This window comes from Staurois parvus, unplaced genomic scaffold (assembly GCF_062004578.1).
Source record: "Staurois parvus isolate SC_StPar_1 unplaced genomic scaffold, SC_StPar_1.0 ptg000871l, whole genome shotgun sequence".
Lineage (NCBI taxonomy): Eukaryota > Metazoa > Chordata > Amphibia > Anura > Ranidae > Staurois > Staurois parvus.
In genome coordinates, this window is record NW_028318667.1 from 840,001 (window position 1) to 866,408 (window position 26,408).

Sequence of the window (26,408 nt, forward strand, 5' to 3'; positions counted from 1 at the left end):
TAAGGCGATAGGGCACATGATTTAGTTTTGGCTAGATTTTTTGCTTTAGACACCCTGTAGAGTCAGGTTTCAATCCTGACCATGGTCTTTCATAGGCCTTTTGTTTCCTATTCCTTTGTAAAAATGTTTATTTGGATATATATCGCATCAAACCCCCCTTGCAGCAACCTGTATGTCCTTGGCGTCTTAAATTGGTTCTACCTGCCTTGCAGAAACCACCCTTAGAACGCAGATTTTCCTTTTCATTACCGTATTTTTCGCTCCATAAGATGCACCTGACTATAGATGCACCTAGGTTTTAGAGGAGGAAAACAAGAAAAAAAATATTCTGAACCAATGGACTTCGGATGTACTACAGGAGATGACCAGAAACTGCAGTCATAGTACAGGAGATGACCAGAGACTGCAGTCCTTTGGGGAGCAGAGGGGGGGGGGAGCAGGTACCCGAATTTGCCAGGTACCTGCTCCCACTTCCTCTGTGATCGCCTAGGCCAGTGGTGGGCAACCTTTTTTCTCAACTGAGCCAAATCTCGCCAAAACCACGATTGAAATTTATTTTGAGAGCCACATTTTTAAAACTGAAAATACATAGGATGGTACACTGTTTTTAGTTTCAATAAGTTTTTATAGTAATTCATCCCCCCTATAGTAATTCCTCCCCCATATAGTAATTCCTCCCCCATATAGTAATTCCTCCCCAATATAGTAATTCCTCCCCAATATAGTAATTCCTCCCCCATATAGTAATTCCTCCCCCATATAGTAATTCATCCCCCATATAGTAATTCATCCCCCATATAGTAATTCATCCCCCATATATTAATTCATCCCTCATATAGTAGTAGTAAGTAGCAAGTAGTAAGCCAAGTCCCTCCTGTGTCAATTCACTTACCTTTGGATGTGAGTGGCAGCGAGACTGGCCAATCATTGCTGGGCTAGCTGCAGAGTCCTCGGCCGCCTGAGAGGAGGGAGGGGAGCGGGCGCCCGGCACACAGAAGAGCCGCATTAAAATGTGTAAAGAGCCGCATGTGGCTCGCGAGCTGCGGCTTGCCGGCCACTGGCCTAGGCAATCTGAAGCGGAAGTTGTTATCCCTCCTCGTAGTCTTTTGGGACATGTGACGGGTCCCAGAAGACTACGGGGCCCTTCACAAAGCGCAGTGCTTCTCACGCATGCACAGTGGGCACCCGGCTGTGAAGCCGTAAGCTTTCGCAGCCAGGTACCCACACTTAAGATGCCGGCACCAGGGAGAGGAGACAGCTCGTGAAACCAAAGGTGGTAAAGACACTGCTGGACCAAGGAACGGCAAAGTGGCTGTATTTTAAAAATCAGCAGCTACAGTTATTGTAGCTGCTGATTTTTTTTTTTTTTTTTCTCAGCTGGAACTCTGCTTTAAGGGGCAGCTGCTTTGTGCCCTTCTTGGCACTGCTGACTTGGGCTCCTCCTCCTTTTCTGCCACCGAAGAGCAGAGCAGCATGGTACTCTGACGTGGCGACGGTGGGATACCGGGCTGGCTGCTCCATATTCGCTCTATACATAGACATTTCCTCCCATTTTTGGGGGGGAAATATGTGCGTCTTATGGAATGAAAAAATACAGTACTTCTGTAAAGTGGCCTTTTTGGTTTCTATCACATCTGTCAGATGTGTCTCTGAGCTTGCAGCTCTCTATTGCAAAGAGCTGTTACTCTGTTTCTTGAGAGGCTGTTTTGTTGCCTCAATATACGGGTCTTAGCATTCTTCACTACACTGTTATGCATATAATATGCCCTTTTGCTTTGTTTTGATGTTGGGCCTTTTGAATGTACTTGGTTTTGTCTTAGTCTAAAGCTGAGGTGCCAGAAAAACTCAGAAGGGTTCTGCAAAGATTGCATCCCTGTGTTTTTCAAATCGAGAAATACACTGACAAAAGTTTGTACATCTTTAGGACGCATCAGGGGCTGGAGGGCCTACCATGCCTTCTTTCACCTAACCATAATGCTCCTTAGTATGTCTACCGCAGTGATTTGGCAGCAATTTACAACCATGTTACTGGTATGTTTAAAACCAATCTCAGACAGGGATTGGTGGTTTCACAAACTTTCACATCTCCATAATTTTTTTGGACAATGAACATCTGTCATTCCATGATGATTTAATTTAGTTGACGGAATTGGACACATTTGTTCAAAGATATGATTTCATGATAAAAAATATATTTATCTGAAGCTCAACCTGGCCAACAGCCATATGAAAGATGTCTGTAAGATGTCTAAACTGTTTGAGTTTATAAATGTGTGCAATGTGATTTTGATTTTCATCATAATTTTGCTGTGTTTTTTTTTTTTTTTCTCTTTTAAGCTTCTTATCTGGAGACGATTCTTCTACTTCCATTGAGATTATAGGAACAGATGTTGAAATAGTGGCTAGCAATGATTCCAATATCTGCAGTAAAGCAAGGGGAAGTAATATGGTAAGTTTTTGTTGTCGTGTTTGAGTGTTAAAGCAAATATCAAGGACAATGATCACCTTAAGTTATTTCTCTTACGTTCATTGACGGACACCGCTCTGCTGATTTTTGACCATAGTGATATCTCCAACTACAGGAGTAGGACAATAGGCAGAAAAGAACACAGCACCGCCTGTGGGCATTCATATCTGGTATTAAACCCCCCCCCCCCCTCTCTGCTATAGGAAATCCAGTTTTTTTTTTTTTTTTCTCTGCTTAGTGAAAGGAGTAAGGTTTCAGTTCCCTGCTGGGACCTGTGGTTACACAGTTTGTTTTTTTTTTTTTTTTTTTTTTTTTTAGTTTTTTTTCTCCTTTTCATGGTTATTTTTTTCCTACAGAGATCTTCAACCAACGTCTGGGCTGGGTGATGGGCTGGATAATCTAGATCACGTGTCAAAAACAAGGCCCGTGGGCCAAATCCAGCCCACCAGGCCATTTCATGTGACCCTTGCATCTTGTGTACCCCCCTTGTCTCTGTCCCCTATCTCAGCAGTCAAAAGCAGATAGGAAGACCGAGCGCCTCCTAAACAACCTGCACCTCTGTGCAGCCGCAGTACCCCCTCATCATTGCCTCCCCCGGTCCCAGCATTCAGCAGACTCCGGCAACTGGCTCCATCCCTCCTCTGGGGTATTTCTCCAGGTCCTGCACTTTCTGCTTCCCAGTTCCACCCCCAGGGTCTTCCCAGGAGCAGCACAAGGTAAGGGGGGTGCACTATGATGTGGGGTGGGTGGGGTTACTCTTGACATCTAGTCTTACAGATAAAGCCGATCTTTTGAGGGCAACTATAATGCTGATGTGGCCCACAATAAATTTTAGTTTGACACCCCTGATCTAGATCCAGTGATCAATCCAGTCTGGCTATCGAGCACACGCAGGTCATTAGCTCAGTGCTAGGCCAGCTGCAACAGCTCCACACTGGACTGGGGCGGCTATTGAGTTAAATGTCTCACGGGAACACATGACCAGGCACTTCAACGCAGAGGAGGATCTTTGCCCTGGGGTGTGTTGGTGCTGGAATGGGTTATCAGTTCCTTTGGTCACACCATGATTTGGCTATGTGGCGAGGCGTGATGTAGAGCTATTGTTCTGTTTATGTCTGGGAAGACTTAATAGGCGGACAGTGCTTGGGTTCAGTCAGGCAGTGCCAGCTGGTATTACTGCGGCTTTGCTGCTTGTGTGCCTTCTGCCCTCCCCTCTTCCCTGGTCGGGACCCTGAGGTTGTAGCGATTAGTCTTTCCCTGTGTGCAGACTGTGTTTGATCTCCTGGTGTTTTGGTCTAGGGTTGCTGCTGACTCTTCTTTTGTGGCCAGGTTTACTGGTAGGGCCTCATGTGCGTATTATACCACATGGTCGATCCACCGGGCACATGAGGCCATGACTTTGCAGCCTACTGATTCGGCTTTGGCATCTGCCATGTTGATTCAGTACATTTTGCACTTCCCAACAAGCCGGGCGCCTGCTTTGTGTTGGGCGGTGCTGGTGTGGGGTGGTGGCACCATTTTAAATTTTGGCTTTCTGCTTTTTGTTTCCTGGCCTCCTATGCTGTGCTGTACCCTGTGTGCCTGGCGGCTCGGCTACTTGTGGTGCTTCCGCAATCACCAGTTTCAAGTTGTTGCCCTCACTGGAGCCTAGCGTGGTGCACATGGTGTGCACAATCACACATGTGGGTTCCGTGGCTGCGGTGCTGCAGAGTGGTTGGTAATCCTGTGTTTGCCATTCTGACAGTACTCAGCGTGTGGCCTGATTAACTGTTGTAGTGACACTGGTTCTGCACAGGGGGAGGATGGGGCAACGCTCATAGAGCTTTGTGGTACATTATCCCTTGATATGGCCTTTCTGAAGATGTGGCTCTCGCCTCTCGTGATGCATCCCCCCCATTTCTAGGTTAAGTAAGCGGCTGTGATGCTGGTGGTAGAGCATTCCTCTTTTGAAAATCCTGAAGACCGCAGGGCAAACTCACCACCCACTTTCCTGTTATCATGCGGGTCTGCCTTGCGGCTGATGTTGGCCACAGCCCCGGTGTGTCGGATGCCTACCAAGGATTGGCCACGCTTCTGTGGCTTGGTTTGAACACCGGACATGTGGATGGGGTGTATGTGGATCTGATTGACCTGTTGGTCCAGGGCATTCAGTACGCATGTCATACAGCCTTAGTCTGCTCCGCTTCTCTTTCAAGCTCCATGCTTCAGCGGTGGTGCTTCTCTCAAATGCTGTCTGGACTTCTATAAATATTGTCTCTTTGGTACTGCCTAAGACAGCTTCATGCACCTCACACATGGCGCAACTAACTTCTTCCAACAGGCCTTTGGGGGAAGAAATCGCGTCGGAAGTTCGAACCTTCCTTTGCTGTGCACATAGGGCCTCTCTACTCCTCCAGGCTCATCTGACCAGGGCTCTTAACCTTCAGGCTCCCCCTGGATGGGACCGTGAACTTCTAGAGTCCATCACAACATGAAGGTTCGTCCCACCCCTTTGCATGGTTGGGGTCGTCCTTGCTGTCTCTGAAGCTTTTGGGTTTCTTTTTCTGACAAGTAGGTCTGCAAACTGATTGTGTCGTACTCCAAAATGGCTTTTCAATTTTATCCATCGTAGAAATTCTATCCCTCTGATTTTCATCTTTTTGCAATCTCATCGTGACTAAGGCCTGCTTTGCCAGAGAGCGATTGTCATTGTATCACTGTAATCAAAGGCTTTTTTTTTTTTCTCCGCTCTGGTCACAGTCCCGAGATAGAACAGGGGCTGCCTGGTCCTGACCTGACAGCCTAGCATTGCTTCGTGTTTGTAGCACTGCCCCTTGGGACAAGCTGGAATATATAATGGGTCCTGCGCTCAATAGATCCCAACCCTAAGCAAACCCAATCCCTCTGGCACAACTGGTAATGAATTACAAATACACCACCAAGAAATTTGCAGACACAGGGTTAAATGAAACAAGAACAATTTTATGGAGAATGAAATGCGGTGTAGAGGGGTGGGGTTCCCCTTTCAACTTCAAAACTTACTTTTCTTCTTTCTGCCATGCAGTAAATTTGGTCTGCCACTAGAGGGCTTCACAGCCAAGAGTCTCCTGATGCCAGAGCCGCACTTTAAGCAGAAAACAACTGATATCAAACAAACTTACTTATGCTCTATCAATGAAATGTATTACCCACACCGGTGTATGATTCTGCTTCTGAGGGGCGTTAGCCAAAAATCACCTTAGAGTCAGAACAGAATGCAATAAAGAGGTACCTCTAATAAGGCTACTAAGCCACATTCCCCCACTCTAGTCCTTGTAACGGTGGAGCTCTAGTTGGTGCACGTTTAGTCCTTACAATGAAGTAAATAGCAGCTGAAGGCTTCTTTGGAGTTTCAGCTGGTGTGGGTTACATCAGATTTCACTAGGTTTCTGGGCTGAGAGGATCCAACCTCGCAGGATGCAATCTCCCAGTATATGTCAGTCCCCGGGGCAGACAGTCTCAGTTACACTGGTGGTGAGGGGCAAAGCAGGCAGGGGGATCTGTGGCTTGCACAGGGCCCCGGATGGGTGAGATCCCAGCAGTGGGGTGCGGATGTCCCAGTCTTTATGCAAAGTGTAAATGGTGTGTCTTACTCTCTCCCAGTGGGACAGCTCACCAGACTCCGAACACACAGCAGGGTCCCACTATCCGCGCTGAGTGCTGTAGTGCCTCCTCCTCTCCTTGGGCGGGCTCCACGTGTCCCTGTCTTTCTCCAGCCTCGTGTGTCTCTCCAGTCTCCCCTTCTCTTCCTGCTTCCTCCCCTTCCCAGCGTCCTTTGCTGAGAGCCCCTTTGCTGTGAAGTGGATGAGTCATGAGCTTGGCCGAATGCCCAGGTTTTACAATAGGGGAGGGAGAAGGAGGACCGACTGCGGAACGTGTGATTCCTTCTGAATTCTCTTTTACAAGGAGCCTGCTACATGTTGGTTCCGAGGTTCAAGCTGGACTCAGTTCGATGGTGGCATCTCTTTCTCAGGGTTTTTTCCTGGCATCCATAGATCAAGGATGCATTCCTGCATGTTCCAATGTGTGAGTTCCTGCACTTTGCCAAGGGGATGCAGATTGGTAATCAGGAGGAGTCCTGAGTTTGAGATTGGTGTGAGGCCGTGGGACTCTGGAGGGGACTTGCTTGCTTCTCAATGTCCTGGAGCTGCGGTAATTTGTCTCTCTGGTGCACTGTATGAACCACCTATGCGGGCTCTTGGATAGCATCCAATCATAAGATGCCTCCGCAGTGGCCTGTGTTGCCCACACATGGCTCTTGTGTTCTTCCTTGTCCATTCCTCGTGGCTCAGGTCTTGGTCTTTCTTCAACGGGACATTGCACAACTGCTTTACTTGCTTGTCATCTGGGTCATGTTTCCACCTGCAGTGTTTTTTTTTTTTTTTTGTTTGTTTTTTTGGCTCAGAGTCCTTTTGGGTACGCGCTTCCTTCCCTGCACCTTTTTTCAAGGGTTATCTGGCGCCCCCATGCACCTCTGGTTACCAACATGAAACTTGAAATCAGTAACTTGGACGCCTCTGTTTGGAGAGTATTGGCATATTTCTCTACTTACCCTTTCTCCTAAGGTTGTCTCCTTGGTCGTCGTTACTTCTGTGAGGCTGTTGTCTGAGGTGGCGGCCTCTTGTGATTCTCCCTATTTGGTTAGACAATGAGTTGTTTTGACAAAGAGCTACCCATGCATATATCATGAGTGATGTTGGATTTTTGCCTAACAAAGGGTGTTTTCCTGCCTTGTGCCAGTAGCAGTTGCATCCTAAGGTGGTTGTCTTGCACTTGGATGTGATTCAGGTGGTTCTTGATACCTGTCCACTGCTGGACTGCGGAGGTTGACTTCTCTTTTCTGCTCATAAGAGGGCCTGGGGGAGGCCTGGCAGCTTTCTTTTTGTCCTGATTTACTGTGAGTTAATTGGTGGACACAGCACCCTCCCCTCTGCTTGGAGTTTACATTTGACACTGTTTTGATACATCGGGAGGGTGGTTTATACCAGCTAGGCCTGACCATGGTGGTGCTGTGTTCACTAGCTTCCCTAATTAAAAATGTTTGTTCAATGCAATGAGTTAGCTACTGGGTGCTCTATATAGGTCCAGGGCACCTGTCTACTGTGATGTGGTGAAAGCCTGGACTTTATATACAGTCCACCAGCATGGGTCACCCTGTATCGCTGATTGTTAATCTGTAAACGAAGCTGTTTGAAATGTATTCACTTAATAGTGTAAACTTGGCAATAAAATTCTGTTTCTGAGTTCAGTCTCTGGTGGGGGCTGGCGATCGTGTGTGGCATCACACCAGTGATCACACATTTTAATACCTCTTCCGCTTCAAGCCCTTTTTAGTACTCAGGAGCTCCTTACACCCTTTAGCCACAACGAATTGTTGCATAATAGTCTACACCAGGGTTACTGAGTACTCCTACTGGGTTGGGCTGCTTGCCATGTTAACCAAATGCAACTCCACAAGTAGCCCACAGGGGAATACTTTCACTTGTAGCTGTGCTGGAGATCAGTCAAAAGGGAGCTAGCTCTAAACAGCAAGGCATACATTTGCTGTGTTAGGGCCTGCACAACAATCCACCTCAGAGTGATGTGCACTTGGCGATGGATCAGGAACCAGTTTCAACATCTCTCAGCATCCAATTCTAGCTCTATTTCAGGCATGCACAAATGGCTTACTTGACAAAAGCAGACTTTATGCATCACTTTCAATTTCTAGGGCAGTTTATGGCCTTAATTCAGCCATCTGTATCCAGAGCCTAAAAATGCCCTGCCTCTTATCCCACTACTGTTTCTCAGTCAAAATTGGACCCTGATATACAGGTCCTAGAGGATGCTAAAGCAGAAAGGAATGAAGAGGATGGTGAGGCAGTATTGGAGGAAGCTAGGGAAGCGTTCTCTCTTCCAGACGGTCACTATGTTGTATCTTGCAAAACATTTTCTATTCATGAATGGAGAGAATGGGTGGTCAGTGATGATTGGCTCACTCCAATATGATTTTGCTCCCCCCAAAATCTTTGCAAACTATATCCAGTGGAGAAAGTTTTACCTATTGAAGATGATTTTTCTTTTAAAGTTTCGGACAGAAAATTTGAGATGCGGTTAAGGGCTCTTTAACCTGGCAGGCCCAACCCTGCCACCAGCTCTTGCTGCTGTTTCTGTATATCAGACCTTTATCTAACTGGGTTAGAGAAATGAATAACTAACTTGACCGTGTCACGTTCAGTTGCAAAGCAGTTAAAGCTTTCATCTGTTCTAATTTTTTATGTGGATGTGTTGGAACATGTCATGCACCAAATCCTCTGGCTAAAGGATTGGAAAGCAAAATCTGCCTGTAAGAGGCACCTCACAAGGAAGATGTCTGTGTGGTGAGACTCTTGAGAAATTCATAAAAGGTCACAGGTGGGACAGGTTTCCTTCCTCAGAAGAAAAGTGCCAAGATCTCCCTCCTCAGTGGATTCTAGCTGCTTCTCAATGCTCTTCCCAGGCTTCAATTTCAAAATCTACGATCGGCCATTCCTTATGGCCCAAGGCTTGGTCCAAAAAGGCCACCAAGCACTCTCCAAAGCCGCCTCCACAACAAAGAGGCACCCTCACTCCTAACATTGGGGGGGGGGGAGGTCTGTTGCAGTTTGCATCTCTCATAGACGTACCAGAACTGTGAGTTGAATCGATAGTTTCAATATTTGTACTAGATTGCATTCAAAACACCACCGCATCAACGCTTTCTACTTTTAAATAATCCAAAAACTGTTTAAGGACAGTCAGTTTTTCAGTTTTGCAGAATACCCTGAATTTTCTCTTGTCTTAGGGAGTCATTGCATCACCACAAGACAAGTTCAAAAGATTCTGCATGAACCTGTTCACAGTATCAAAGCCCAACCTAGGGTAACTTTCTTATCTTGGGTTAAACAGCCCTTAAATAAAAAAAATTATTTCACATTCCAAAGTTTCAAATTAAATTTGGAAGGCCAATAATTTACCCTCTGACTCCAAGAAACAAATTGCATTTGTAGATATCCAAGATGCAATCTACATTGATTTATCTAACATTACGGGACACAGAGCAACCATATTAATCCTTAATGGGTTATACGCCCCATAAATCTGAATGGACACTTGCAAAAAGACAGGAAGAGGTTTTTATCTCTCTGGAGGTGGTGTAAGTGTTTGAGGGCAGTGACTGCTTTTTCAAAAATTTGCTTTCTCTGGACAATCTTTTTGGTGCTCACAGGGCCTCTACCTTGAGAGGTAAAACTCGGGTTCAATTTTATAAGATGACCTGGGCCAGTAAGCTAGATAAGCCAAATTCGAAGTCCTCTCTATGAAGGGGTTCTTCCACTTGCTTTGGGTGAGAAGACTGGTGCTGGTATTTGCAGGGGTTATGGCAGTAGAAGTGGCAGACAATTAGGTCAGTTGCTCAAATTTTTAGGGCAAGTTTGTGTTGAGAGAGTTTGCCCTGCCACATTTTGTACTTTAATATTTCTTTTGAATTCTTAAAAAGATTGTTGCTTTTTCAGGCTCTTGAGCACGTGTTTTCTCAGTGACTGATTATACCAGTTTTGAAGTCCAAAAGGTTGCTTGACTATCCCAAAACCAAGCGATGATATATCGTCCGTACTTGGACCTTAATTATCTCCAACAAGTTTTTCATGTTCGGAAGTTCACTGGTGTCGTCACTTCAGTCGGGGGATTTCCTGGCATTATGGACATAAAAGATGCTCATCTGCATGTCCCAATTTTTCCTATCAGCTGATGACCAGTAGTTTCAGTTTGTGGCCTTGCCTTTTGGGCTGTCCATTGCCCCTCAGGTGTTCATGAAGATTTTCACCTTGGTCTTGGGTCTGTTAAGACTCCAGGGGGTACCCACTCTGCGTTACTTGGACAATCTATGGCTCAAAGGGCAATCGGTTCACTTGCTGGAGCACAATGTGACTGTTGCAGTTAGACACTGGAGAAGTTTGGCTGGGTTCTCCTGAAGTTGTATTTGGTTTAAATCTGTGAAACTGGGTTTGATCTAGTAATCGGTTAAGATTTTTTTTTCTCCCAGCAGTGTGGTTTTATGCAGATTACCCAATTAAACGTGCCAAAACAGGTTTTGCAAAAAATGCAAGGTTTAAGCTGGAAGACAGGATTGGTTGATCCGGAAGGGAGATTTCTGTTTCTGAAGGTAAAATTACAGGAAATAGACAGCACATTAGCAAATATTTATTGCCCCAATAAGAAACCGGAGGTATTCCTAAAAAATACTGAGGAAGTTGATGAATTTCAAAAAAGGCAATTTAATGGTGGCAGGTGTTTTAAATCTTCTTGAAAGGATCACCAGATGGATATGACATCCCCTGTGCAGAGAGATGGTAGTAGGTCTCTGAAATCCTTGAAAACAATGATATATCAATATAAAATATATAAAACAAAGTGAGCGCTCCTGTTAAAGTAAAAGTAAGCAGCTAATAGCACTGAAGGAGATCACAATCGCCTCAAGTATAAATAAATAAATATAGTGCAGCGCTAAAAATCAACAAGCAGAAAGTTCGATCTAAAAAGTTCTATCTTTAAAATTCGTTATCAAATGTTTGTAAATTATTTCAATTGATACAGTAATCTAGTAGACACAGCTATGAGGAATCCGGAAGAAATGGCAGAAATGCGCACTCACCGACCGCGCATAGGAAATGCGCATGTGTGTATTAAATTCCGCAGATGTCGTTCTCCCTCGGGAAGGGGTGTCATCAAACGATCTGCTGGACTCACAGGGCCTCCTTAGGATCGGGATGGATCAACCGGGTAAAGACTCCCTCCAGGTGAAGGCTTCCCTCCTCTGGATGTAGTATGTATTGGAAGCTGTGTCTGCTGCAGCCACCCACACTTCTTCAAAAAATTATTTATATATATACAGTATAAAACAGTGCAGCGCTCAAATAGTGAATATAAATACACAATCAGATTATATACTCTTATATTATTTCTTACGCCACCATGTATTATATAGGCCAGACATCAATAAACACATATATGAAATATAGGCTGGTGATATTACACACTCAGACAAGGATCTCGGGCACTATAGTGACTTCAACACAATTTAGTGAATAGTGTCCATGTGCATATTTAAATTTCATGCGGATGTGAACTACAAGTGCCAATCCTCAATAGGTGGAGTGCCCCCTCACCTTCCTGCCCAGGCCCCTAAGGACCAATGAGCTTTTTGTTATATAATGGGTCTCTCTCCTGGAGTTGGATGGATCCTTAATCGAGTGAGGGAAAAGCCGGTAAGTGTGCAGTGCAGAGGTGCTGCTGCAACCACATATGCTGGCTGCCGCAGCACCATACTGCAACAGGGGTCAGCAAGTGTCAGTGGGAGGAATAGTGCCACGTCATTGGTGTCACTGATACTAATGATGGGGCATTATTCCTCCCACTGACACCAATGATGGGGCACTATTCCTCCCACTGACACCAATGATGGGGCACTATTCCTCCCACTGACACCAATGATGGGGCACTATTCCTCCCACTGATACCAATGATGGGGCACTATTTCCACTTACAGAGCTATTTTACTGTTTTTCGTTTAAATAAATATTCATGTGATTTTATTGGTCTCTATCTTTATTTTTTACATTGACTAGTAGGTGCCTCATTTCCCACTCTCTGCTTATACTCGAGTCAATAGTTTTTTTCCCAGTTTTTTGTGGTAAAATTAGGTACCTAGGCTTATGTTCGGGTTGGCTTATACTCGAGTATATACGGTAATCTGATTGTGTATTTATATTCACTGTTTGAGCGCCGCACTGTTTTATTTATATATATATATATATATATATATATATATATATATATAAATAATTTTTTGAATACGTTTGGTGTTGAGATTGTGGCACCTTTTAGTGCTGGCTGCTTAGTAGTATTAGTATATCTAGCGGAGCAGGAGACATCCTTTATTTGTACACCCACACTTCTTGCTAGGGGGGAATCATCAAAACTCCGGGGAGAAGATGTATGTTTTTTAAGGTGGTATTTATGGATGTGATACTGGTGCTGGAGAACCCTCTGAGGACAGGATGAAGCTTTCCTTAGGGCTTGTGCTGCTCCATGTGCAACCGTGTGGGAGGCTCATAAGGCCTATACTATAGGAATCCTGATAGAGATTGGAGCAAAAAAAGAGGGAAAGAAGATGAAAAATAAACACATTTCTTGGTGAACTCTGTGAGATCAGACACAGAAACATAAAGTAACAAAAGAGATTATGCAGCTGGTAATAAAAGAGAAGAATTAAATACATTTCTGGAAGAAAAGAGAAGAATGTTCAATAAAATAATTGAGAGATACAGATGGGGAGATAGGCCAGGAAAGTATTTAATGAGTGCTCAGAGAAAAAAAAAAATCTAGGAACTATATAATAATGAGGATATATATGAATGCATTGGGAGGAAAGATGGAAATGAAGAGGGAATCCCTACAAGCCCATGTAGTTCTCATACAGAAGGAAGGTAAAGATGATACTCACTGTTCAAGTTACAGACAGATTTCCTTATTAAACACCGATGCCAAACTATATGCAAAAGTTCTGGCAAACAGGTTGAAAGACCTAATGTCGCAATGGATACACATAGACCAAGTAGGCTTTGTCCCAGGGAGAGAGGGTAGAGATAACAAACGGAGATCTCTGTTTCTCATACAAAAAAGTAGGAAAGAGAAAATCCCTGCGGTGGTACTCTCTATCAATGTTGAAAAGGCATTTGATAGAGTAGATTGGGGATATATGTTGGATACATTGGAAGTATTGGTGATGGGACCTAGAATTAACGAGTGGATAAGGAAATTATGTAGTCAACCCTCTGCAGCAATCATGGTTAATTGGGAATTGTCAGTATTTTGGGATGCAGAACGGAACTAGACAGGGATGCCCTTTGTCTCCATTGCTATATGTTTTATCATTGGAATCTCTTTTGGCTACAATAAGGAATAATATAGATCTAAAAGGAATTAGGATAGCAGATACGGAGCATAAGGTGGCAGTTTATGCAGATGACATGCTGTTCTATGTGGGAAACCCAAGGAAAACATTGCCAAATTTAATGAATGAATATGGGGAGATGTCAAATTTAAAAATTAACCCAACAAATAAAAAAATTTAAACCTAAATCTTCCAAATAGAGAGAAAAATAGGTTACAGGAGCAATCTCCCTTTGGAGAGAAAAAGAATTGAAATATCTAGGAAGAAAATTAACTGTATCCTCCAAGAACTTGTATAAATTGAATTATATCCCGTTGTTAAATGAGATCAGGTATGAACTAAGGAAATTAGGAGGGAGAACCCTGTCATGGATAGGTCATATAAATTTGATAAAAATGGTGATTGTTCCAAAAATATTATACACATTTCAATTGATATCAACTACCAGAGGTATACTTTAGATCAATTAAAAAAAGTTAAGATTTATTTGGAGGAATAAAAAAACCGAGAATAAGCCAGGAAATTCTATATAGAAATAGAGGAGGATTGGGAGTCCCAGATTTAAAAAAGATATAACTCGGTAATAATGGCAAGAATTTTTGACTGGACATATAATGCAGAGGAGAAAAGCTGGGTTAAAATAGAAAATATACTAAGTAATACTAAATTAAGTGGAACTGTATGGTTACCTCCACAATTCAGAGGATTAGCCAGTGCAAGTTTGTGTAAAACATCCCAATCTCTTAAAACATTAAATGTGAACAAACGAGATGGGAATTGAATTCATTGTTAATTCCCTTAAAGTCCACAGAGTTTTTCCCCCCCCCCTGGTAAAGAAGGTATCACAGGGAAGTGGATTAAGAAGGAAGATGCACAATTAAGGGATATAATAGTGGGGGAGGAAATAGGATTACTTAAGAAATTGGAAAAAAAAAATGAAGTTTTTCGAGAATGGATGAGTGGCGTTATTTTCAATTGATACACTTTATAGGAAAGTTTACAAAGCCTTTAAGAATAAGAGAGGGTTGGAATCCTTTTGAGCACGTTGGGGACTCGAGAAGAGGGGGATTGGAGCTGCTCTGTGTAAAACCACTGTACAGAAGCAGTTCACTATGAAGTGTTTTTAGGTCTTTTTTTTTTTTTTTCTCCTTTGTTGCACTTTTTTTTTGGAGACCACATTTATCTCCACCCTGTGTTAATAATGCTCGTAGTCCGAACAGATAGTATATGTGAGGTCAATATTATGAATCAAAAAGGGTTGTGTGATGTCTTAAACTGAGTGAAATGTAAAATTGCCTTTTTTATTTGTATATTTTTTCCTTTTTTGGACAAGGTTATTTGCATGCTTTTCCTAGGAATCATTGTCTGACTTCTCCTTTTCTGTACTTTATTTCATAATAATACTTTTGTACTTCAGGTCAAAATAAACCTTTGAACTGTAACAGATTTTTTAACTGTTTCCTTTCAGGTTAAAATTCAGCCTGTAGCAAAATATGATTGGGAACAGAAGTACTACTATGGCAGTCTTATAGCAGTATCTAATGCTTACCTTGCATATGCCACCAGAGGTACGACAGATGTATATTTAAATAGAAACTTTTTTTTTTTTTAATTTGTTAATATATATAATACGATTAACTTAATGTAAGTATTCTTGTAAGCCATATTTAAACAAAATATAGTTCCTGATTTATAGTTTGCAAAGTGTTTTTTATATGCATGACAACAAGAGCCATGCTTTAATGTTGATTTACTAGGGGAGTCTATAACGTACCCAACCTTTGTATGTGGTGCTTCAAATGTCAAGCATTGCTTGCATTCATTTGGCTATTTACTTTCAAGGGGGGTGATGATTAGAAGTTTCTGTGTTTGGAAACATTCATTATAATTGTTACTGGTTTAATCCTTGAGAGCTGATTCACACATGTGTGGTGTGGATTGAACCTCAGGTTTCACAGATAATTGACACAGTAGTTGATCAGCTTTTCACTTCAGGTTTACATCAGGATTAGGCCAGGTTTTTATCCTGTTCACACATGTGCAGTTTAGAAACTGTTCCCATAGAGGCCAATAGCCTGTAATCAGCTCCTGAACCTGACGGCACTACTCAAAAATTGTACAGGGCGCTTTTTTTTTCCCCATACCACACTGAATCCACACTGCCAGTGTGTCCGACATATGTGAAGAGGCAGCATAGGAAGCAATGTTATTTCACATGCCATGTGGATTATGCCAGGTTGTGTTTTCCTAACCATAGCCTAGGCGAGACCTGAAGCAAGTTTTCCTACTTTTTTTAGGGTCCATTCACACTGGACAGACAGCTGTCGGAGAGTAAACCACTTAGCTTTACTTCTCAGGCAGCTGTCCATTCCAGCTGCGGTGGGGGAGGTTGTGGTGCATGATTCAGTACAATACGCAGCTCCCCCTTTTATTTAACTGAGCTTTATTTATACAAACGTACATTTCATTCATGTCACTATACAGCAAGGTATTTTCTACAAGGCACTGCGATCAAATGCAGACATTCTGCATTCTATTGCAACTCTCTGGAGTACAGCTCTGAGTTAGGGCACAAAGAAACCATTTTTCCCCTTATGTCTTTCAGGCCAGCACCTTGAGAGACCTCGGCTCCTCCCCATCTGAGGAAACACCTCCACCCTAAAATAAAAGACCTCCACTCCCCTCCGACCTCAGTTCAGGTGTTTCCTCCGGTGGGGAGACACGAGGAAGCTCGAGGTGCTGTCACCTAGACGGCAGGGGGGCCTAGGGCCAGATAGCCGGCTGTCAGGCCTAACGCAGCCGGGAGTGAAGGTCGGAGGGTCCGGCTGCACACCCTCCCTGGGCGGGCTGTGTAGCAGTGGGCGCGCACCCCGGGTGACGGGGCTCAGCACGTACCTGCACTTCGCCGCCCGACCCCCTCCGGCGAGTGTGGGTGGCTGTGGTACGATCTGGAGAGGATCGGGGTGATGTCTCGCTCCTTCCCATGCTGGCGTGCTTGTTGCTGGGCCGGGAGACGGTGAGTTCCGGCGGAAGGGGCGGGGCTTCACCCCGGGCCGCGACTTCCGCTTCCGGTCGCGGCCCTCAAACCACGGCACACGAAATTTAAAAGGCGGTGCGGTGCATAGTAGCCTGGGGGACAGGCCTGCACCAAGCGACCACCCTCCCGGAGCGCGATGTCTGAGGCACCGGGACCAGGAGACGCCAGCACCAGCCAGATACAGGTAAGGTGCCTCAGTGGAGGCCTCCCCTATCTGTTGCCCCCTAGCTCCAGGGGCATTCCCGGAAGGGTAGGGCAGGGGGTCTGCGGTGGGTGCAGGCCCTTAGGCTCTGCCAGGGAAGAGTAATGGGTGGTATAGTGACTTCCCTCCTGCCCCTTCTTTATGTTTTTCAGGGCAAGGCTTGGGCTAATACTAAACACCAGGAGCCCAAACGGAGATGCCCATCCTGCAAGGAGGTGTTGAGAGAATCCTGGAGGAAGGTGCTGTGTGGCCCATGCATAGAGGGGTTAGTGAGGGAAGACAGGCCTGAGCAGGGGGACTTAGCTAGGTCTGTAAAGGAGTTGACTAGCACGGTTGACTCCTTTAAATCCCTCATGGAGCGGTTTGCGCTTCCCCAGTCTACACATTCCCCCCCCCGGCGGCCTTAAGTCGCAGCACGGAGCCTCTCGTGGCTAGGGACGAGGGGGAACCATTGGGGGATTCCTGGTCAGAGGAGGAATCTGCAGGGGAGGGTCCCTCGGAGGAAAGTAGGGGTCCCTCCCGGTATAAATTGTCCCTAGAGGAGGTGGATGAGCTCTTGGGGGCAATTTATGAGACCCTGGACATAAATGAGGAGGTTAAGACCCTATCTCTCCATGACCAGATGTATCAGGGGTTGGAGGAGCATAGTTACAGAATCTTCCCTGTACATGACGTCTTAATCGAGACTATTAAGAAGGAATGGCAGGACCCAGAGAGGAAGCCGTTCTTTTCTAAATCGTTAAAAAGACGGTTTCCGTTTAGTGAGGACCCCGCTGCAGTGTGGAACAAGAACCCCAAACTAGACGCGGCCTTCTCCCAAACGACTAGGAGGACAGACCTGGCGTTTGAGGACCTGGGGGTTCTACCAGATTTGCTGGATAGGAGAGCGGAATCCCTTCTTAGAAAAGCCTGGGACTCAACCTTGTATAATCTGAAACTGGCCATGGCCTCAACGGTGGTAGCCAGAAACTTGGAGTACTGGCTTACTCAGTTGCAGGCCCATATAGTGGCGGACTCCCCCAAGGAAAGGATCCTGGCCTCTTTTGAGGCCCTTCTGCAGGGGGTAGGATATATTGCGGATGCGTCTGCGGAGTCGGTGGGGTTGGGGGCTAGGTCAGCGGCTCTCACCAATTCGGCTAGGAGGGCACTATGGTTAAAAACGTGGCAAGGGGACATCACTTCCAAAGTCAGACTGTGCGGTATCCCTCTCACAGGAGATTGTCTGTTCGGCCCAGGGTTGGAGGAATTGCTGGACCGAACGGCAGACAAGATAAAAATCTTTTCCCCTCAAGAGGAAGTTGCTGGAGGGAGGGACACGTAGGGTCCGTCCCTTAAGGAGACTGAGCCTTAGACCGGTGGGCCAGGGTAGGCCTACAGGACAGAGAGGTCAGGGCAGGGGAGGGGCGATTTTTCGCCCTCCTGAGCAGCCCCGGAAACCGCACTGACTCAGTGCCTCCTGTGGGAGGAAGATTGGCGGCCTTCCTCCCGCAGTGGGAAGCGGTGGTCACCAGCCCCTTCATTCTGGATATTGTCAGAAGGGGTTATCGGGTGGAGTTCGTAAAGACACCGTCTGAGAGATGTATGGTGACGTCGCGTCCGAGAAACCCGGCGATGGCCGCTGCCCTGATCACTGCCTTGGAGGATCTAGAGGACCGAAGGGTCATAGTCAGGGTCCCAGAAGGGGAACAAAGGAAGGGGGTGTACTCCCATGCATTTCTGGTTCAAAAGCCGTCTGGAACATTCCGGCTAATTTTGAACCTAAAACCCCTCAACAGGTCTGTGTGTTACCGGAGGTTCTGCATGGAGTCTATATTTACAGTCAGGTCCCTGATCCCGCCAGGGTCCTTTATGTCATCCATAGACCTGCAGGACGCATACCTGCACGTGCCCATTGCGGAAACTTCTCAGCGGTTCCTCAGGTTGGCAGTGGAGGGAGAGGGAGGAGTGCGATACTGGCAGTTCAGGGCTCTTCCATTCGGACTGTCCTCCTCCGAGAATTTTTACCAAGGTTCTGACGGAGGCACTGGTTCCTATTCGTTTGATGGGAATTCCAGTGATGGCCTATCTGGACGACTTGCTGCTCTTCGCAGATTCAGAGGCTCACCTTCTACGGAATCTAGGTATAGTGCGGGGCCATCTAGAACACCTGGGGTGGATGGTGAATCTAGAGAAATCTTGTCTGGTGCCTTCTCAGAGGATGGTTTATCTGGGTTACACTCTGGACTCGGTGAGTCAGAGGGTCAGCCTGACCTCGGAGAAGGTGTCCAAGTTAGAAGCAGGGATCAGACTGTTGCAGGTTAACAGGCCAATACCGATAAGGCAGGTCATGTCAGTGCTGGGTCTGACGGCTTCCTTCCCGGCAGTGCAATGGGCTGGTCTGCATATGCGTCCCCTCCAGTTATGGGTCCTGAGAATTTGTGACGGGAGTACTCCTTAGAGGACCGAGTACTGGTTCCCCCCAGTGTAAAGAGGTCCCTGTGGTGGTGAAGGGCGTCCAGTGTAACCCAGGGGTTATTATAGTGCTTCCCAGTGTCCAGGGAGGTCACGACGGATGCCAGCTCCAAAGGATGGGGCGCCCACCTGAAAGGGAGGCTTAGTGGCTCAAGGGGAATGGTCCTGGGAGCAGAGGAACAGGTCCTCGAACTGGAGGGAGCTGAGGGCAGTGGCAGAGGCTCTTCAGGCCTTCCAGGTGGAAATCAGGGGCCACCATGTGCGAGTCCTATCGGACAATGCCACAACAGTGGCGTATGTAAACAGGCAAGGGCGGACGAGGAGCAGGGCCCTTGGAGCCCTAGCAGCAACGCTCTTGTCCTGGGCAGAGGTGACCTTGGCATCCCTGTCTGCGGTACATTTAAGAGGAGAGCTAAACCGGAAAGCGGATTTTCTGAGCAGAACACGACTCAGGGAATCAGAATGGGCCCTGAATCCCGAGGTGTTTCAGGAAATTGTGCTGAGATGGGGGTCCCCGGACGTGGACCTTTTTGCCTTGGGAGGGAACAACAAGGTCCCGGCCTTCTTTTCCCTGTCCCGCGGGGACGGATCAAGGGCGGTGGACGCGCTGAGTCAAAAGTGGGACACCGGCTGTGTTACGCCTTCCCCCCGGTTCCCTTGCTTACCCTAGTTTTGAGGAAATTCAGAACAGAGAGGACCTCATTGATTCTGATAGCTCCCTTTTGGCCACGGAGGGCTTGGTTCGCGACACTGAGGAGTTTAGCCTCCCGTCCACCCTGGGAACTGCCACCAAGGGAGGATTTGTTATCACAGGGACCAGTCCTTTGCCCCAACGTGAGGAAGTTGGTTAACTGTTTGGTTTCTGAGCGGCAGCTCTTCTTAGGGAAGGGTTTTCGCCCAGGTTAGTGGCCACGTTACTGGCCAGTAGGAAAGAGGAGACCCAGGCCATTTACGGTAGGGTCTGGGGTCGCTTTACTGCTTGGTGTGATCAGATGTCGCTGGCAACCCACAGCTTATTGTCCGTGTTGGAATTTCTGCAGGCAGGGGCTGACAAGGGGTTATCGGTTAGCACGCTCAAAGGACAGATCTCTGCTCTCAGTGTGTTCCTGGAGACACCCCTGGCCAGGGAGGAGCTGGTGGCTAGATCTTTTAAAGCTCTAGTGAGACAGAGGCCTCCAAGGGCCAGTCTGTTCCCGATGTGGGATTTGGCCAAGGTACTTGGTGCGATGACGAGGACGCCATTCGAGCCCCTGGAGTCCTGCTCGATTGACGAACTCACCGTCAAGACTGCCTTCTTGGTAGCGGTCACCACGGCAAGGAGGGTGTGTGAGCTGGAAGCGTTCTCTATCAGGTCGCCCTATCTCCGTGTTTTTCCGGAGAGGGTAGTTTTTCGAACGGACCCATCCTTCATCCCGAAGGTGGCACAGAGATTCCAGAGGGAACAGGACATAGTCCTTCCCTCATTTTTTCCTGACCCGGTTGGGGATGATCAGAAAAAGTTTAATTTATTGGATGTCAGAAGGTGCGTACTCCAATATCTAGAAAGGACTAGGGAGTTTAGGAGCATCGAACCGAAGGGAACTAGGAAAGGGAAAAAGGCTTCCAGAAGGACACTGGCAGGTTGGTTGCAGTTGGCAATTTCTGGAGCATACCAGGCGGAAGGCCTGAAGGTTCCGTAAGGTATCAGGGCGCACTCCACCCGAGCGGTGGCAGCTACCCAGGCTGAATTTGCAGGGGCGTCTCCGTGGCAGATCTGCAGAGTGGCAACGTGGTCCAGTTATGACACATTTGCCAAACATTACAGGTTGGACCTGGTCTCGGTGCAGGAGCAGGCCTTTGGTCGTAAGGTCTTGCAAGCAGTTAGCCCGCCCGAGGGGTGAGTACTCGCTTATCCTCTCAAGGTGCTGGCCTGAAAGACGTAAGGGGAAAAATCAAGTTACTTACGGTAACGTCTTTTCCGGGAGTCTTTCAGGCCAGCATCGGTTTCCCACCCAGTGTTGATATGGATTATGTGAGCATGATTTGTGGTGATTACGTTGTCTCACGTTGTGTCTCCCCCGGGTGACTGGAGGATGTTTGGAGAACTGAGGTTGGAGGGGAGTGGAAGTCTTTTATTTTAGGGTGGAGGTGTTTCCTCAGATGGGGAGGAGCCGAGGTCTCCCAAGGTGCTGGCCTGAAAGACTCCCGGAAAAGACGTTACCGTAAGTAACTTGATTTTTTTTTTTGTGTGTGCGCTTGCATTGACCCTCATTTTACAATGCAGCAAAACTTTGGTCACCACCCATACTGTGAATTGGCCCTTAGATTAAGGTGTATATAGAGCTGTTGTTTTGTTTTTTTGCAGTGCCTTACCTTTGTAGAACAATTGTTAAAGCTATCCTATAAGTAAAAGAGAAATTTGTGTGCAGAAAAAAAAGCAGCAAACGCAAAATGAACAAATCACTAATACAATATGGGTGTGAACATGTTGCACTAACGTGTAAAATCTCTGCTAATAAACCTAAAATGTAACACAATTTTTAAACATTGATAGTGTAATCCTATGAACAAATAAGAGATCAGAAGTGACACAGTGCATACTATGCAATTGAATGCTAAAGTCCAACTCCTTACTGAATATAGTAATAGAATGTGCGTCTTTTTGAACCTTCATCCCCCCCCCCCTTTGGACTGCACTCACACCTTGAGTATTTTACCCCCACTACAAAGGTCAAATTATTTCCTTCTTGATTGCAACTTGCTGTGACCCTGATGGTGTCACTAATGACCAAACTCGCTGGGCATATTTTTGCGTCCCTGACACAAACTTTTTTTTTTTTTTATTCTTCTCTTTATTATGTATTTATACAAACAACCTTAAAACCTCTTCCTATACATCATATACTTTCTTGTTTTCCCATAATATACATACATTCATTAACCCCCCCCCCTTGTCATCACAACCTTGTCTCTATCTGTATCCATTTTCCCTTATCTTTCCTTTTGTCTAACGTTATTATGACTTCTTAATCTGCCTCCTTTGCTCTAATTAATTGTGCGTAAATTTCAGAGTTTTTAAATGTCCTCCATACACTCCATGTTCTTTCAAACGTTCCCATCTTATCCTCTTCTAGACATCTCAGTTCTTCCATTCTAAAAGCACCTTCCACCTTCTCTACCCAAGCCACCATCTTGGGGACGTCTGCTAATACCCAGAATTTTGGTATTAAGCCCTTTGCTGCGCTAATTAAATGGTACAGAACTTTATTCGTATATATTTCTAAATTGGGCTCAAAATAGTAGAATATGCATTTCAGCGGTTCTCCCTGGATATTTACTCCACTTATTTCCTGGATATAGTGAGCTATTTTCCTCCAATAATCCTGTATCCTTGGACAACGCCACCAAATGTGTCCCATGTTACCCATTTCTCCACATCCTCTCCAGCACCATGGGGAACACTCCCCCTGCTGCTTATGAACTATACTTGGTGTTACATACCATCTTGCCAAGCACTTAAAGTTCATCTCTACAGTACGCATGTTACTTTTTGTCAGTCTAAAGATACCTTTCCTTTGCTGGGGATTGATTTTTATTCCTTATTCCTTTTCCCATTTGTTCAAGTACGCAGGGGGCTCTACTTCCTCCAAATCCATAAGGATCCTGTATATCCTTGAGGTGATATGTTTTGGGCTTACATCAGCATTCATTAATTTTTCAAATGGGTTCATATCTTCTCCCTCCCTCAGTGGTTGTGGTAAATTTGCAATAAAGTGTAATAACTGATTATATCTCCATTCATCAAATCTAACAAACAAATCCTTATTTTCTTTTAAATTCTGATACGCGTCTAATCTCCCCCCTTTTATAATATCTTTCAACCGTGCTTTTTTTATCTTTTATCCATCTCCCACTTATTTTGACATTTCCCGGTGCAAAAAAATCTGTCCCATATAAAGGTATTAATAACGAGTTAAATTTCCATTTTTCCTTATTGTGTAATCTATCCTATGTTTCCAGTACTATCCGAGTCAATTTACTCATTTCTACATCTAGGGTACGAAACCCGTGTGGTTTCCAAATCGTTTTATCTAAATGTGCTTTACTTCCCCTTCTATTCTTACCCAACTTTTCCTTTGTGAATTAAAAAAACAATTCGTTACCCGTGCTAAAATTACTGCTATGTAATAATTTTTTACATTTGGTAGCCCCAGACCTCCATTTGCTTTTGCTCTACTTAACACTTTGTAACTTATACTAGGTCACCTATTTGCCCATATAAACTTAGTAATCATCTTTCTGATTATTGCAAAAAAAGCTCCAGGTAGTGATATCGGAAGCATCTGAAATTTATACAGAATCTTTGGGAGTATCACCATCTTCACTAAATTAATTCTTCCAACCCAAGAGGCCCCTTCTTTTACTAGTGTCTTCAGTTCGTCTTTAATTTTGTTTATCAGGGGAACATAATTAGTTTGATATAACCTTTTTATTGATGTAGTTAATTTTATTCCAAGATATCCTATTTCATTTTCCTCCAGGAAAAAGGGAATGTTCCTTGCAACCTTTTCTTTTCTATATCTTTGAGATTGATGTTCAGGATTCCGATTTGACCGGATTTATCTTCAAATTTGATACTCTTCCTTATTGTTTTAATTCTTTTATTAAGTTAGGTAATGTTATCCTAGGGTTTGCCACATAAAACAACATATCATCTGCATATGCAGCTACTTTATGTTCCCTCTCTCCTATTTTTATCCCTCTTATATCCTTACTTCTTCTTACCCTCTCCAACAGTGGTTCTACTGACAGTACAAACAACATGGGGGATAGGGGGCACCCCTGCCTAGTTCCATTTTCCATCCCAAAAAACTGGGAGTAGGTTCTGTTTACTTTTACCGCCGCTGTTGGGTTCTTTTATATAATCCTTTTATCCAACTCAACATTCTGGTTCCCAATCCCAGTTTTTCCAATACATCAAACATGAACCCCCAATTGACCCTGTCAAATGTCTTTTCTGCATCAATCGACAATAGAATCGTGGGCGTTTTTTCTCTTTTTTTGCTTTTTGAACCAACATCATAAACCCCACCTGATCCAAATGCACCCAGTCTGACATCAGGTCCTTCAGCCTTGTTGCCAATACCTTTGCATACAGCTTAGTATCTACATTTAACAGTGAGATCGGCCTATAACTTGCACATTGGGAGCTGTCTTTCCCCTCCAAAATGAGGGTAGTATGTGCCTTGAGGGATTCTTCCCTCATTTCTAATCCTTCTCCTATCGCATTCATGAATTTACATATTTTGGGAACCAATATCTCTTTAAATTTTTTCAAATATCTTACTGTGTACCCATCTGGCCCAGGGCTTTTACCTACTTTTGTACTTTTTAAGGCATCATTAATTTCCTTTGGGGTAATTGGTCTTTCAAGTTTTTCTAATTTTTCTTTTGCTACTCGTGTAAAGTCTACCTCACTTGGGTATTCCTGTCTTCTTTTTCTCTCCTCCTCCTTACTTCCATAATCCTTTCCCCTTCTTACATTATATAGTTCCCTATAATAATCGTGAAACCTCCTAGCTATTTCTGATGTTTTTTACAAAATCTCTCCCTTCCCCTCATTGATTTTTTTTCAATAAAATTCCTCCCTTGTTTGTTCCTGAGTCTTCTCATTAAGTATTTTCCTGGCTTATTTCTCCATTGATATCTTTCTTTTGCCATTCTATTAAGTATCTTCCTAGAATCCTGTTCCATCAATTCCTTCAACTCATCTCTTTTTTGTATTATCCTCTGATATTTATCAATCCCCTTTTCCTTTTTATGCGTTTGTTCTAGTTTTTGTAATTCTTCTATAGCCTGTTTTATTTCTTTTCCTCTTCCCTTCTTTTTCTCTATGCCTATAGCGATTAATAATCCTCTAATGTAAGCTTTATGCGACTCCCATACTATTGCCTCAGACATTCCCTCGGTCTCATTTATCTCAAAAATTGTTCAATTTCCTTTTTTATTCTCTTCTCAACTTCAGGGTCCTGTAAAAGTGAATCATTCAGTTTCCAAGACCAGATTTTTTCCTCACCCTTCTCTATTTGGAGCCTCATTGTGACTGGGGCATGGTCTGACAGTGATATTACTTCTATCTTTGATCCCTTCACTGTCTCCAATTGTCTATGCTCTACCATGATATAGTCGAACCTTGAATATGAACCGTGGACTTGGGAGAAGAAGGTATAATCTTTCTCTAGGATGGTTTATCCTCCATATATCCACCAACTGGTATCTATACAGTACTCTCCAACGATTTGAGACTCCTCTCTCCTTCCCTCCTCCCCCCCAGATGACACATCCCATCTAGGGTCCAAACACAGATTAAAATCCCCCCCCCCCACTACCAGACTCCCCTTTTTAAATTCCATAGGTTTCTTTATGGTCCCTTCCAGGAATCCCGCTGAGTTTTTTTATTTGGGCAATATGTTAGCCATTGTATATTCTTTTCCTTGTAACTTTCCCCTGATAAACAAAAATCGGCCTTCCAAATCCTCCATTCTCTCCTCTAATTGGAAGTCGATTTTTGCTGAAAAACCAATTGCTACCCCTTTTGTTCCCTTTATGGGGGAATCCGCATATATCCAACTTTGAAAATTCTTTGAGTATAGCCTCACATTAGTATTTCTTAATAGATGGGTCTCTTGAAGGAACACAATATCTATCGAGTATTGTACTTTCCTAAGTATCTTATGTCTTTTCCTAGGTGAATTTAGCCCTTTCACGTTATAGGTCATGAACTTAATCTCACTCTATATTCGCTAATGTTTTGGTCTATTCCCTTCCTTTCGTTTCTACTTGGATACAGGTATCTTCTACCAAGCCCCTCTCTTACCCCTTCCCCTCCCACCCCTTTATCCCTCCCCCCCTTGCCCCCCTCGCCCCCCTCATCACCTCCCCCCCACCCTCATATCTCCTTCCCCTTCCCCCACCCCCCTCCCTCCCTGACATACATTAGGCCTAGGAATTTGTCTAGAGAGATCCCCCCTAGCACTTCCTTGATTGGGGTGAAACTCGCAGCCTAACCACCTATCTTTCATCTGTACAGATGATATCTTACTAAAATTAATGATCTTATACTGGGCCTCCCAGAGTTTCCAGCCTGCAATGTCCCTCCTCTATCCCCTTGATCTTCCATCTACTGGGGTATAGAACCCATGAGGGACTCCAAAGTTCTGATGTCACTCAATGGGTCCACCTGGACAAAGGGAAGGAGGAGAAAAAAAAGGGGGGAGGGAAAAAATCTCCTCCCCCCCCCTTC

The 26,408-nt window shown here is 44.9% G+C and overlaps 1 protein-coding gene across 1 annotated transcript in view; it reads left to right on the plus strand.

Moving 5' to 3' along the window:
- Window positions 1-26,408, plus strand: part of LOC149443196 (enhancer of mRNA-decapping protein 4-like) — a 190,828-nt gene that overhangs the window by 66,847 nt on the left and 97,573 nt on the right. The window contains exons 3-4 of the mRNA XM_089655786.1: window positions 2,338-2,449; window positions 14,905-15,004. Of these exons, the coding sequence (XP_089511912.1) occupies window positions 2,338-2,449; window positions 14,905-15,004 (212 nt within the window). The remainder of the gene's footprint in view (window positions 1-2,337; window positions 2,450-14,904; window positions 15,005-26,408) is intronic.